The 15,054-nt window shown below is 31.9% G+C and overlaps 1 protein-coding gene across 12 annotated transcripts in view; it reads right to left on the reverse strand.

Annotated features, from left to right (window-relative positions):
• Positions 1 to 15,054, reverse strand: part of LOC127725825 (protein phosphatase 1 regulatory subunit 12A-like) — an 85,135-nt gene that overhangs the window by 22,128 nt on the left and 47,953 nt on the right. For all 12 annotated transcript variants that reach the window (XM_052233125.1, XM_052233123.1, XM_052233120.1 and 9 more), the window contains 4 exons: positions 13,363 to 13,438; positions 12,052 to 12,207; positions 10,836 to 10,936; positions 9,575 to 9,619 (listed from right to left, as the gene is read on the reverse strand). In XM_052233125.1, coding sequence (XP_052089085.1) covers positions 9,575 to 9,619; positions 10,836 to 10,936; positions 12,052 to 12,207; positions 13,363 to 13,438 — 378 coding nt within the window. The remainder of the gene's footprint in view (positions 1 to 9,574; positions 9,620 to 10,835; positions 10,937 to 12,051; positions 12,208 to 13,362; positions 13,439 to 15,054) is intronic.

Here is a 15,054-nt window from a genome sequence, read left to right on the forward strand (position 1 = left end):
TTGAATTGTGATTTTTTTTGAATCTCTGATTTTGACTAGTAATTAACATTAACCTTAAAATTCATTCAGAATGTATTACGGATTAGCTGGTCTAATTTAATTTTAACAAGAGACTCTTTAATAAATACAAATAAATAAGGTCTACATTCTGGTTTCTAGGTATTCTGACTTGCTCTACAATTTTTTTTAGACATTTATAATGGTATTAGGAAAACCTTGTAATAGTAGATTAAAAATATAATTAATCATAAATATTATTATTAAAAAAAATTACCATAATAAAACACCCTTATATGGTCCCCCCAAATCATATAAATCCACTTCTTGACCTGTTATATATAATCCATCATATGATTTTTTTTATATTTCTGTAAATATGCAGTTGGAGCATATTTGAACATCCAGTTAGGATGTAGTTAGATATGAGAATTAGCAGGATTACATCAGATTACTTAGTAATCAACAATCAGATTAATTCACAACAGGAAATTAATTATCTTAATCACCTGGATTAATGTGTCAATTACCAAGCCAAATATTCAAGTATATTGGATAGTGGCTCCAAGTTTAGATCATTCTTCATTTATTAAAAGTAAAATGCAAATCAAAATCTCAAAACACATTCTTGCATACTATTTTTAGAATATCAAGAACAAGAAATGAGCTGTCAAATTGACAGCAAACCAGTTTTTTCTGTATTTTAAAGGCATTTTCAAGTTTATTTGACCTGTGCCTATTTTCTAATCTATCAAGGACCATAACTCCTGAACAGCAAAAGTGAAAATTATCAATATCAAAATTAACCCTCCATTTAGTCAATCACTAACAACATATCAAAATTTGAAAACCATTGAATGATTCATAAGTCATTGCATGGAAACGACATTTTCAAATCTATCAAGGACCTTAACTACTGATTGTTAAAAGTGAAAATCTTCAATATCGAAAATGATCTCCGATTTGTCATCATTAGCAACACATACTAAAATTTGAACAGCATTGACTAAATGGTTCATAATTCATTGTATTGTAAGGAAACTGTTGGTCTATATATAACAATTGTTTGAATACAGTGTTATTGTTCTATTTCTGCTTCTTGCAAAGTTTTAGTCCAAGAAGTATGTTTCACTTTACAGAATTCAACCAAACAGGATGAGAGTTCGAACAATCAACATATTCGAATATTCCCTTTTTTCCAAATGAAATTAAAATTAACCTAATTGAAAAAATACAACCTATTTCTTACAGGGATATGACAGTTGTTTTTCACTCGTTCCTTTGGTTGATAAAGTTTCATTTTTTCAGTTTTTATGGACTTCCACCCTTTTTGAATTTACAGTGGAGTTATGTATTTTTGTTATATCTTTTTGACACATGCAGACCATATGTTGACCTCAATATGTCTTTGTTTCATGTTGTTGGATTGCTGTCACATTAATCCACATTCTACATCTTTTATTTTTATACAATAATCTGTTATACTGACTGACAAAGAATGAGTTCTGACAGTAATAAACATAATCACTTAATTAGTATGCCAAGAAACTTGAGGCCCCATGCACATTGTATTGTTTACCTAGTAGATTATGTTCTATAGATTCATTTTGTTTTTAAGCAATAAGTAACTAAGTATCTGAGATGTTCCATTACTAAGTATCTGAGATGTGCCATTACTAAGTATCTGAGATGTGCCATTACTAAGTATCTGAGATGTGCCATTTCAGAACTATATAATCATCTTCAAGAAGAATGATCTTAAATAGTTGTCAAAATGATTTTTTTTTTATTGTAATCACTGGTAGATTGGACAGTTAAATATCTTTTTTGAAACGAATACCAACTCAAACTCAAGGACCAATTTTTAGTGAAGCACTGTTGAAGATATTAAAAGAACTTCATACATGTACCTCAATGTTGGGATGATTACATGTTTTTTTTTTGGTGCTTTATATTCATTTTCTTTGAAACAATAAAGCACTCAATTGACCTTGAAACTTGTATCAATGATTATGGAATGTTTGTTACAAATTTTAATTTTCAATAATAAGAATGATATTCATTAAACAACGGAATATTCAATGTTCCTTTCACTGATTTTTCATTTACCATATGTTTTATTTTTGTACTAGGTAAGATTGCATAGCCAGTAAGTGCTACTTTTTCATTGAATATATTTATTTTGGATTTTGTTTACTTCGTTTCTTTTCTTAAAGTCATACAGTGCAGAAATGTGTAGAGCTCGGAACTTATAATCATTACTGGCTTCACAACTTAAGATTAAAATGTTTGTCTTTGAAGATGACTTATTTATGGTGATCATGCAATAATAAACCAATTTGATAGCTATTTATAGATTTGAAATAACTTATATCAATAAGTAAGGATCTTTTTTTGTTGTGGATCTATATTTCCATGTCAGATGGGCAATTTTTGCAGGAATTCAGGTTTACACTTATCTGGACTCAGAAATTAATAATTAATTTTTCGGGATCAGGAAAGAATGTTATATTTGTTCTGAAATTCCGGAATTCAGTGTTTATTTTGCTGGGGAATTCAGGATAACATCCCAGCCTACCTCCTGCTTAATCAGACAGCAGTTGGCATTTTTAAGATAACAAGCATTCTGAGAGTATTGCCATGCAATACATAGTCCCCTACCGGTTAAAAATTAATTGTACTGGAACAATATGCTAACTTGATCTATAACTTGTCATGGTGTAAACTATATAACAAATATCAAGTTAATAGCTTCAAGCATGATGACAAAAAGTGTGGAAAACTGATTATTTAAGTGAATTTTCTAAGTCCAAGGACCATAACTCTGCACACAAAATCATCAGACCGGAACAAAATTTGAACTTGTCATGATAAAACTATATACCAATCATCAAATCAATATCTTCAAGTATGATGAAAAAAGTGCGGAAAACAGATTATTTGAGTGCATTTTCTAAGTCCAAGAACCATAACTCTGCACAAAATCATCAGACCGAACAAAATTTGAACTCGATCTGTAACTTGTCATATAAAAGAATGTACCAATTATTAAATCAATATCTTCAAGCATGATGAAAACAAGCATTCTGAGAGTATTGCATGGCAATACATAGTCCCCTACCAGGTAAAAATTCATTATACTGGAACAAAATGCTAACTTGTTCTCTAACTTGTCATGGTGTAAACAAAAAGTAAATATCATGTCAATATCTTCAAGCATGACTAAAAACAGTGTGGAAAGCTGATTATATGAGTGAAAAAAACATTAGATATGATTAATAGTTCTCTAAAATTAGATATGATGTAATACTGTGTATATCTATTTTCAAAAAATTATAATCAAATATAATTAATAGTTCCAAATATTTTTTCTTTCATTTGTCACAAACTAATATAGATTTGTAACTTATCTATAAAATGTCAACAACTTTTATCTAGACAATGTAATGTATTGAAATATATACATTAATAAAAATAGATTATTATCTAATTAAAGGATTTCTCTTCATAATTTTTTTTTATATATATAGCATTCAGAAAACTAGTTTATACTAAATAACGCACAAACCTGCCAAAACATTCTTCAAATAATTTAACAAAGAATGTCTTTTAACTAGAGGCTCTCAAGAGCCTGTGTCGCTCACCTGGCTCTACTTTGGTTTTAGAAATCATGTAAAGATAGATAAAAATCATAACAGATACCCAAATAATGATTGAGGCCAAATTTGGATTAATATTGGTCCCGTTATTAAATAAAATATCCTGGTGGCCATCTTGAACAGTAAATCGGCAACAAAGTATCAACACTTGGTCAGCACTTCATAAGGAACATTCATGCCATGTTTGGTTTCATTCCATTCAGTGGTACTCTAAAAGAAGACATTTGTATGTATTTCCCATAGGGTCCTATGTTAAACTAAGTCACCCACTGGCAGCCATCTTGGATGATATATCGGCTGCAAAGAAACAACACTTGGTCAACACCTCATAAGGAACATTCATGCCATGTTTGGTTCCATTCCATTCAGAGGATCTCTAAAAGAAGACATTTTGTATGTATTTCCCGTAGGGTCCTATGTTAAACTAAGTCACCCACTGGCAGCCATCTTGGATGATGGATCGGCTGCAAAGTAACAACACTTGGTCAGCACCTTATAAGGAACATTCATGCCATGTTTGGTTTCATTCCATTCACTGGTTCTCTAAGAGAAGACATTTGTATGTATTTCCCATAGGGTCTAATGTTAAACTAAGTCCCCCGCTGTCAGCCATCCTGGATGATGGACCGACTGCAAAGTAACAACACTTGGTCAGCACCTCAATAGGAACATTCATGCCATGTTTTGTTTCATTCCATTCAATGGTTCTCTAAAAGAAGACATTTGTATGTATTTCATATAGGGTCCTATGTTAAACTAAGTCCCCCGCTGGCAGCCATCTTGGATGATAGACCGACTGCAAAGTAACAACACTTGGTCAGCATCTCATTAGGAACATTCATGCCATGTTTGGTTTCATTCCATTCAGTGGTTCTCTAAAAGAAGACATTTGTATGTATTTCCCATAGGGTCCTATGTTAAACTAAGTCCCCCGGCTGGCGGCCATCTTGGATGATGGATCGGCTACAAAGTAACAACACTTGGTCAGCACCTCATAAGGAACATTCATGCCATGTTTGGTTTCATTCCATTCAGTGGTTCTCTAAAAGAAGACATTTGTATGTATTTCCCATAGGGTCCTATGTTAAACTAAGTTCCCCGATGGCGGCTATTTTGGATGATGGATCGGCTACAAAGTAACAACACATGGTCAGCACCTCATAAGGAACATTCATGCCATGTTTGGTTTCATTCCATTCAGTGGTTCTCTAAAAGAAGTCATTTGTATGCATTTCCCAAAGGGTCCTATGTTAAACTAAGTCCCCAGCTGGCGGCCATCTTGGATGATGGATCGGCTACAAAGTAACAACACTTGGTCAGCACCTCATAAGGAACATTCATGCAATATTTGGTTTTATTCCATTCAGTGGTTCTCTAGAAGAAGTTCAAAATGTAAAAAGTTAAAGCCGACGCCGGACGACGATGGACGACGGACGCCAAGTGATGAGAAAAGCTCACTTGGCCCTTCGGGCCAGGTGAGCTAAAAAATGAGTTATCACCCTTTGTACAGAATTATGGTTTAACATAGTACTCTAACATAAGATATGGTCCAGAGTTATGGTCCATGGTCCATAACTCTGAACTAAATCATCAGACCGGAACAAAATTCGAACTTGATCTATAACTTGTCATGATAAAACTATATACCAAATATCAAATCAATATCTTCAAAAACGAAGAAAAAAAGTGTGGAAAGCTGATTTGCGGGACTGATGGATGGACAGACGGACAGATGGACAGACGGACAAACGGATGGAGTGCAAACCTAAAGTCCCCTTCGACTTTGACGGTAGGGGACTAAAAAGAGCGGAAAACTGAATATTTGAGTGAATTTTCTAAGTCCAAGGACCATAACTCTGCACAAAATTATCAGACCAAACAAAATTAGAACTTGATCTGTAACTTGTCATGATAAAACAATATACCAAATATCAAATCAATATCTTCAAGCACGAAGAAAAAAAGTGTGGAAAACTGATTTGTAGGGGACTAATTACAAAAGTACCTACCAGTAACTAGAATAGTTATAGTTGACTATATATTGAAAAGCTATTCCTTTTGTTATCAATTCGCCTGTTCAGAATCTCTAGTATTGTAAATAATTTCACTCTACGAAGCTCAAAATGAAAATAACGTCACATATTGGTTGATTTTTTCATTGTTTGGGACATTGTTAGCCAGTCACAATGCTTTGATGTATGCTATTGTCAATATTAACCAGAATGAATGACGATTCTGATTCAGCAAATTAGAAGAATGGAAATTCAGAAATATTGAATGAAACACAATATGTTCATGTTATTATAATATAAATAAATGGGGAATGTGTCCATGGGACACATATCATGCCCCTGCTTGCATATAACATTATAAAGGGACATAACTTAAGAACAGTAAAAGTAATGCAACCCAAATTTGTACTTGATCTGAGTTTTGTGGTAAAAAGCACTGTGAATAAGTTTCATAACATTTGGTAGAGGCAAACTTAAGGTAGAGAACAGCAACGAAAAATTCAGCAATTTTTCCATTTCTTAAAGGGGCATAACTCAAGAACGGTAAAAGTGACGACACCAAAATTCAAACTTGATCCGTGTTTTGTGGTTAAGCATTGTGTATAAGATTCATAGCAGTTGGTTGAGGCAAACTTAAGTTAGAGAATGGAAACGATAAAAATTCAGCAATTTTTCCATTTGTAAAGGGGCATAACTATAGAAAGGTAAAAGTGATGCCACCCAAATTCAAAATTGATCTGTGTTTTGTGGTAATAAGCATTTTGTATAAGTTTTCATAACATTTGGTTGAGGCAAACTAAAGTTAGAGAACAGAAACCAATTTTTGGACGTAGACGGACAAGGGTAAAACTTAATGCCCCCTCCGCTATGGTGGGGGCATAAAAAAGTTGGGAATAAGGTCAAAGGTCATCTCCAATGATGTATAATACATTGTCTTGAGGTGATGGCAAATATTGTTTGAAAAAGGTTTCAGCCTGGAAGTGATGATGTCACATAAATATCAATTTGTCCTAGAGGTCACTGGTCATGATTGCTGCAATATAGCTTTTTTGTGTTGACACAGAGTAAAGCAAACATCAATCAATCAATCATTCAATGGTCATGCTCAATTATATGCAAATCATTGTCTTGAGGTGGTGTATTCACATGTAGAAGAAAAAGAATTAAAGGTGAAATGATATGTCTCTATTTATTGAAATGGATAACATACTGTAAATTCAGAAATTATTGCGATGTTTTTATTAATGCGAATAATGCGACTAGATGAGTATCGCAATAATAAGAACTCGCATTTTGATAACTAAAACATAGATCTGTATGTAGATTTTTCTGAAATCGCAATAATTAAACTCGCATTTTTGTCAATTTTTGAAAAATCGCAATAATAAATGCACGCAATAATTTCTGAATTTACAGTAATAAAAATCACGGATATTTTATTCAGTTTTCCAATCTTGGTTTATTCATTTGAACTTACTGATGACAATACTTTTGATATTTTGATTAAATAAATAAAACTGAAACAATTTTTACCTGAATTAATGAAAGTTTCACTGAAGACTTGCATGTTAATCCACAGTGAAGCCAATTTAAATAACAAAGTTGTCACGCATGACTTACTCAAACCAAAACTTTAACCTGATTAGTGAACTGTGAAATCTAGGTCAAATATCTTAAAACATTTTGTCACATCATTAAAAACATGTGTACTGTTTCAAGTAGATGTGTCGACAATTTCATGATATTCTACGTTAAACCAAAACTTTATCAAGATATGGTAGGTAGAGAATAATGAGAGTGCCGTGTGAGCACAGAAGAGTATATATTGCATTCATTTTGTAGTGGGAAAATAAACATTGTATTGTATTAAGGATTGGAAGGCAATACTATGAATTGGAGAGATCTTCCTTTGTCCATAATTGTTGCTTGTTTAACAACAATTATGGACAAAGGAAGATAACTCCATTTAAAATATTACTTTAACAGTGATTAAGAACAGACAGATTCATGCACAACTTATGTTATTTTTCTCGACAAATATGATTTTACACGAATACATCATTTTGTAACTAGAATAACTGAGCATATAGCTCATTGATTAATCTCTTTAAATCTGCATGGATAGGATTATATACTGTTTTTTGCTCTCAAAAAGGTCCTGAATCGATCAAGCAAGTCAGATAAGGGTTTTGATTGCATGAATGCAATCTTTACCCTTAAAAAAAAAGATTTTGTCCAAGTTTGGCTGATATTCCACAATAGGATTATTTAGGATATTTTTCAAATTTTACCAAACTCTAACCTATTCAAGGCTACTATTTTGCATGATAGGCAGAGGTATTTGGATATAATTTTGCAACTGACCCATTATAGACTTTTTTTACAATTCTTTATTGAAATTTTAAGAACTTTTTCAATAAACTATGATCACTCGCTTGCCAAAAGGGAAAATTGCAACAGAAGGTTTCTTTATAGGATTAGTTTCAGGGAAAATGTCTTTTTAAAGTGGAAACACTGTTTTCCTCATGGGGCTAGAGGAGTTATAAAACTAATATTATTACCATTAGAAAATTTTATTCATATTGATAGAATATACACTAAAATAGATGTTTTAATTGCAAGATACAACTTAGTGTGGATTTTACAAAATTCTTGTATAATTTCTTAAATGAATACTAATAAAGTTGTTAACTAGAAATAACAGAAAACTAGACATTTACTGTAAATTCAGAAATTTTTGTAATGTTTTTATTGCAAAAATTGTGATGAGACCAAGGGCCAGGAAACAGTCATATTTGCCAGTCACATCATAAACTGAAAGCTATTTGTCCTAAATGGCAGATTGGGATTTAGGACAAATTCATTTTTTTTACAGAAATAATTTCGTTCATTTCATCGAGATCAGGTTTCTTTATCACCATTTTGCACTTGTTTTAGTTTTGCAATCCTTTTCCTGTAATAAAACTGCCTCTTCAGTATAGTATGATAATCCTGAGAGCCCTCCTAGTAACCATATCAATTTAATGCCTCCCGGAAATATTGGCTTATGATCGCTAATCACTTTTTACCTGTGTTTTTATTTCACACCGACAGTGATCACAAGCTCAGAACTAATATTATTAAGAAATTAAAATTCCTTGACAACTGTCTTCATTAATTAATTACTTTTCAGGAAAGACAATCGACAATTCTGATTTAATTTACGTTAAAGAAGTTACTTTTCACGAGTCAAATGTGTGCTTTATTTACTATGTAATACGCATACATGAAATTGTCTTTACCAGGTTACCCACTTAATTGTAAAATGCAAAACAATTTCATGCTAAATTAAACAAATACAACTATTACCTGTAATATTCAAACATTTAAAGCACATTTAAAGGTAATAAAATTTAAAATCCCGTGATTTCCTGTCAATTTGAGTAACAGAACCAATCCAGGAATTACTCGTACTTTAGTATTGTCATGAAAATTACGGCTTTAATGTTCGTCTTCAAAATCGAAAGAAATGTCAGCAATGTCTGAGAAATTTACCATTCTGAGTCATTTAAATCATTTCAATTTTAAACTGTTGCATTCCATAAACTGTTCTTAGACGTTTTTAGAAAAACGGTATGAAAATTCATAAAGGTAAATGCGACGAAACAGTCAACTTAAGTTCTTTGATTATAAATCTAGTGTGAATAATTTCAACAGTTTATATTAGTATGCAGCAATTTCTAATATCGTCATAATTAAACTCTCATTTGTGTTGATTGTCCAACAATTGCAATAATAGATACACACTCATTACTTGATTTACAGTAAGCATATTTAAATAATTCTCATAAAAATACTTTTTGTTTTTGATTATTTATTTTAATAAAAATCACTGTTTCAATAATACCATTAAAAATGAAAACTTACCTTATCTTTTTCTTCTGTATCTTTCTTTTCATCTTCATCATCGTCCTGTTGAATGATTAAAAGTAATATTATTTACACAATGTGTCAAGATAAAAATACTTATGTTTTTTTTTAAATATCAAGGAAAATATATTTAGCTCTGTGTCAAAATATCTCCACAAAGATGCTTCTGAGCAAACAATGTTCAGTACATTTACTTGTCAATATTTATCAACTTTGTAAACAAAAAATTTTTCTATAATGTAATCAAAATTTTACTTTCTAAGCATATATATTCCATTATTTATATGGCTACAAATAATTTCATCACAAATCACTTGCTGTGTCAAAATTAGGAAAGTTCATTGATTTTCACACATAATATACAATTTTGAAATATAGCAGTACCCACATGTTTAATCAATGTGTTCATTTCTTGAATTTTTTTCCCTTCTAATCTAAGAAGACAACACAGAAATAAACAGCTAATCTTTCCCAAATATTCATCACCAATTACAAGATGAGTGTGCATGTGCTTTACCTCAGAAGGTTTACTTTTAATCAAAATTATTTTGTTTAAAATTGTCCCATCACAAGTCCTAATGATAATTTGCACCTAGAACAATTGTTTAATTAAACATAGCAATTTAATGGTCATTGCCTGATAGCATCTCAAAAGATTCAAGACATTGGAAAATTATTTGTAAAGGCTAATTTTCCAATGTCATGAACATTTAAGATGCTATCAGGCAAAATGTAACAAAACATATAGGAACATAAAATTAGCGAAATCATCCAGTCATGTCAGAAATTTGACATGTTTTGCCCTCTTTCTATTGCACTCCATTAATGAAAAGACTGAATTTTTCTACATTCCACAGCAGTCCATCTGTGAACCATTGAATTTTTTACTCTTGCAAGATATCCCTATTCTTCAGTATGGAATATAGTTTTCTATATTCTTGTGGATCTTTTTTTCTCAGTTAAGTCATTTTCCTTATTAGCTTGTAAAGTTTGATAGGTTGAACAAGCTTCAATATCTCCGATATATATATTCCATTATCTTTCTATTTCCTTATAAAAATACAGTGCATAAAGTGGAACTTGCTGTCCGAGATTTATTTTAATGGCACTGTTTTTGGAACAACCATCTAATTATTCAATCATGCATATACAATAAAAGACACTTTTAACATATTGCTTACAAGGACTGTAAGTGACGAATCCTGTAAATACTTTATATCCCTGAATAAGTTTTATTAACAGTACACATTACACATACCTTACTAGGGTCGTAAGTGACAATTCCTGTTGATCTACGTTCTCGTCTATTACGACGAGCACGTACATGAGAGGGTTCTTTCTTTTCATCTTTATCATCACCTGAAACAAAAGATATTTTTATAGTCTAACTATTTATTCTTCTATCAAAGCATACAAAGATGTGCAATTAGAATTGTAGATTTCAATAGTAAAATGTAGATATTCAATATCTTTTTAAGAAACATATGATTATCTTAACACTCTGTCAGTAACATCAATTACAATATATAATCAACAGCACTGATGGGGGAAAGTTTTCTTTGACTGGACATTGTGAACCTAATGATATTTCTTCCCTCTGTTCATTATTGTAAGTTTATCAAATAGCTTCATAACTCATACTTTACTTTCTAGAACTTGTGTAACTTTTACTTGATTGCTTATTTTATTATAACAAGTACAGTTAAATATACACAGATACATCAATTTGTAAATTGAATATCCGAGTATAATTTATTAAAAAATTGCTTGACATGAGCATCGATAAGATCTTAGAGTATTCAATTCACTGCACTTTGCTGTGTGCACACAGAAAAACAACAACAAACAAGAATGTGTCCATAGTACAAGGATGCCCCACTCGCACTATCATTTTCTATGTTCAGTGGACCATGATATTGGGGTCAAAACTCTAATTTGGCATTAAAAGTAGAAAGATCATATCATAGGAAACATGTGTTCTAAGTTTCAAGTTGATTGGACTTCAACTTCATCAAAAACTACCTTGACAGACGGACGAATGGACGGACGAACTGGTGCACAGACTGAAAAACATAATGCCCCTCTACTATCGTAGGTGGGGCATAAAAACCCGTTGAGAAGACGGCTGAAATTTAGCTAGCAACTTCAGAGATTCAGTTACACTTTGTGAAATCTTTACCCCTCCAAAACTTTAAATAAAATTGGAATATGTTCAGCACCTTATAGATGGTATAAATTTCTTCTGTTCTGTCTATATCTGAATGTTTTTTTTTGGCCAAAAAGTCTGTATGTTATCCACTGAAAAGCCATAAGATGACTGACCTGTAGATGATAATTCTTCAAACCATAAATTGTTGGCTTGTGTCTCAGCAATGATTACAACTTTCTTTATCATTCATTTGAATACAAGAATGGAGTTGATTCTTAATCTTTTAGCGCTTCCTGCTGTAGTAGATAATACTAATGATACTAACCTTTGGAATCTTTTTTAGAATCTGTGTCATCTTGGTCCTCCGCATGTAACCGTGACGATCGTAATGAAGCAGATCTACGAATTTCTGAACTACCTAGACTAGATTTATTATCTATAGATGTGGACAATGCATTTCTTTCCCTGCGAGGTACATATGCTATAATAGAAAAGAAAAGTACCGATTTCATATAATATTTTCAGATGTGAACAAAGCATTTCTAACGCGGTGGGGTTATATACGAGAAAAAAATTAATGGAGAATGTGTCCCCATGGACACACATGATGCCCCCACTTGCATACAACATTATAAAGGGACATAACTCAAGAACGATAACAGTGACACTACCCAAATTTGTACTTCATCTGAGTTTTAAGGTAATAAGCATTGTGTATAGGTTTCATAATGTTTGGTTGGGGCAAACTTAAGTTACAGAACGGAAACTAAGAAATTTGCAATTTTTCGATATATAAAGGGGCATAACTCGATAATGATTAAAGAGACGCTAACAAAATTCAACTTGATCTGTGTTTTGTGGTAAAAAGCGTTGTGTATAAGTTTCATAACATTTGGTTGAGGCAACTTAAGTTCGTGTACGGAAACTAAAAATTTTCATTTTTTTCCATTTATAAAGGGGCATAACTCAAGAATGGTTAAAGTGACCCTACCAAAATTCAAACTTGATCTTTATTTTGTGGTAATAAGCATTGTGTATATGTTTCATAAAATTTGGTCGAGGCAAACAAAAGTTAGAGAACGGAAACCAATTTTGGGACAAACGTACAGACAAGGGTAAAACTTAATGCCCCCACTGCTACGGCGGGGGCATAAAAATTTCCAGAACTACCAACATATAGGAATTAGAATTGAGAATGGAAACAGGGAATGTGTCAAAGAGACAACAGCCCAAGGCCACCAATGGGTCTTCAATGCAGCAAGAAAATCACGCACCTGAAGCCTTTTTTCCTACAGGAACATTTGAAACTGCTTAGTTTTCACAGGATGAAATGGACACTTCTGTAATTTGTTTCAATATTCAAATAAAGTCAAATATACTTTAAGATATCAAATTCAAAATCACACACAAACAAATTGTTGATTGACCAACTGCTGAAATTTTTTAATCATTTATTCTTTTGATGTTTCATTTTAAAAGGAAGCAGGCTAACTAAAGAGTTTCAGCATGTCTATAATGCTGAATATTCAAATAATTCCTCCATGCAAGAATTGCTATTATGGTGAATATGTAGTCTCTAATTGTAATTTACAAAACATTGAAAAATTCTCCAGAAATATTATTCTGGTTAGTCTACCTGAAGTTGTATCTGTAGAATAAATACTGGAATCTTTGGAATCTCTAGATCTTCTAAAACTACTTCGTGTATCATCCTATAACAAACAATCACATATTCAAATTATAATTTACCACTAAATTCACATGCATGCCACTCTAGCTTCATTGTGTGGAAAGTGTTCTCAATGTTTATCATTTAAAATAATAAGCAAGCACTCAGTTCATATAGTTCTTGTTGATATGTCTGGTTTTGAATATGCATGAAATATAAGTAAGCAAAACAAACTCTATTTTTGTAACCTTACATTAAATTAATACAAGTATATATGTGTAAGAATTCAATCTTACATTGAATTAATACAAGTATATATATGTAAGAATTCAATCTTACATTAAATGAATACACGTTTATTAAGTGAGAGTTTATACGAACAAACAAACAAACAAATATTTTATATATATATATATATGTAAGAACTCAATGATGACAAGTTCAATTTAATTCTGTTTTTATTCAGGAATGAAAGTTGAAGTTCCTGTACCTAGAAGTTGTTAAACTAAAGAAAAGTTAAGTTAGCAATAGTTTGACTCTAATAACATTCTGTGAAATGAATGATCAAAGGGACAAAACACTAGAATAACATCTGGAATAGGATGCCAGTTACAGGATACAAGTCCAGTACCCACCAATGAAGTCACTTAATAAATCTACCATCTTAGCTTTTAAATGGGATATTGTACTAAAATGAAAATTAAAGAGTATTAATTAAACTTTCAACTTCTGTTCAATTTTATGTGAATCAGAAATGAATATGGTGGATGATTGTCACAGTAAATGGTTCAAATTTTATTTTCGATTTTAACAAGGAAGAGAACAAAATGACCATAATAATTCACAATATAGTGTTGCTCTCTTAAATGCCAGACATGACCCTTTATGGATTCCCCAAGAAATCTTCAAGGGGGCTGCTAGTATGAGAAATTTGGCAGTCAAATATAGGAAATAATAAATGGGGAATGTGTCCATGGGACACAGATGATGCCCCCGCTTGCATATAATGTTATAAAGGGATAGAACTCAAGAACTGTAAAAGTGACGCTACCCAAATTTGTACTTGATCTGAGTTTTGTGGTAATAAGCATTGTGTATACGTTTCATAACATTTGGTTGAGGCAAACTAAAGTAAGAGAACAGAAACGAAAAATTCAGCAGTTTTTCCATTTGTAGAGGGGCATAACAAGAACGGCAATAGTGACGCCACCAAAATTTAAACTTGATCTGTGTTTTGTGGTTATAAGCATTGTGTATAAGTTTCATAACATTTGGTTCAGGCAAACTAAAGTTAGAGAACGGAAACGAAAACTTCAGCAGTTTTTCCATTTGTAGAGGGGCATAACAAGAACGGCAAAAGTGACGCCACCAAAATTTAAATTTGATCTGTATTTTGTGGTTATAAGCATTGTGTATAAGTTTCATAACATTTGGTTAAGGCAAACTAAAGTTAAAGAACGGAAATGAAAAATTCAGCAATTTTTCCATTTATAACGGAGCATTACACTAGAACGGTAAAAGTGACGCCACAAAAATTCAAATTTGATCTGTGTTTTGTGGTAATTAGCATTGTGTATAAGTTTCATAAAATTTGGTTGAGGCAAACTAAGTTAGAGAACAGAAACAAAAAATTTAGCAATTTTTCCATTTATAAAGGGG

This window comes from Mytilus californianus, unplaced genomic scaffold, assembly GCF_021869535.1.
Source record: "Mytilus californianus isolate M0D057914Y unplaced genomic scaffold, xbMytCali1.0.p SCAF_15, whole genome shotgun sequence".
Taxonomy (NCBI): domain Eukaryota; kingdom Metazoa; phylum Mollusca; class Bivalvia; order Mytilida; family Mytilidae; genus Mytilus; species Mytilus californianus.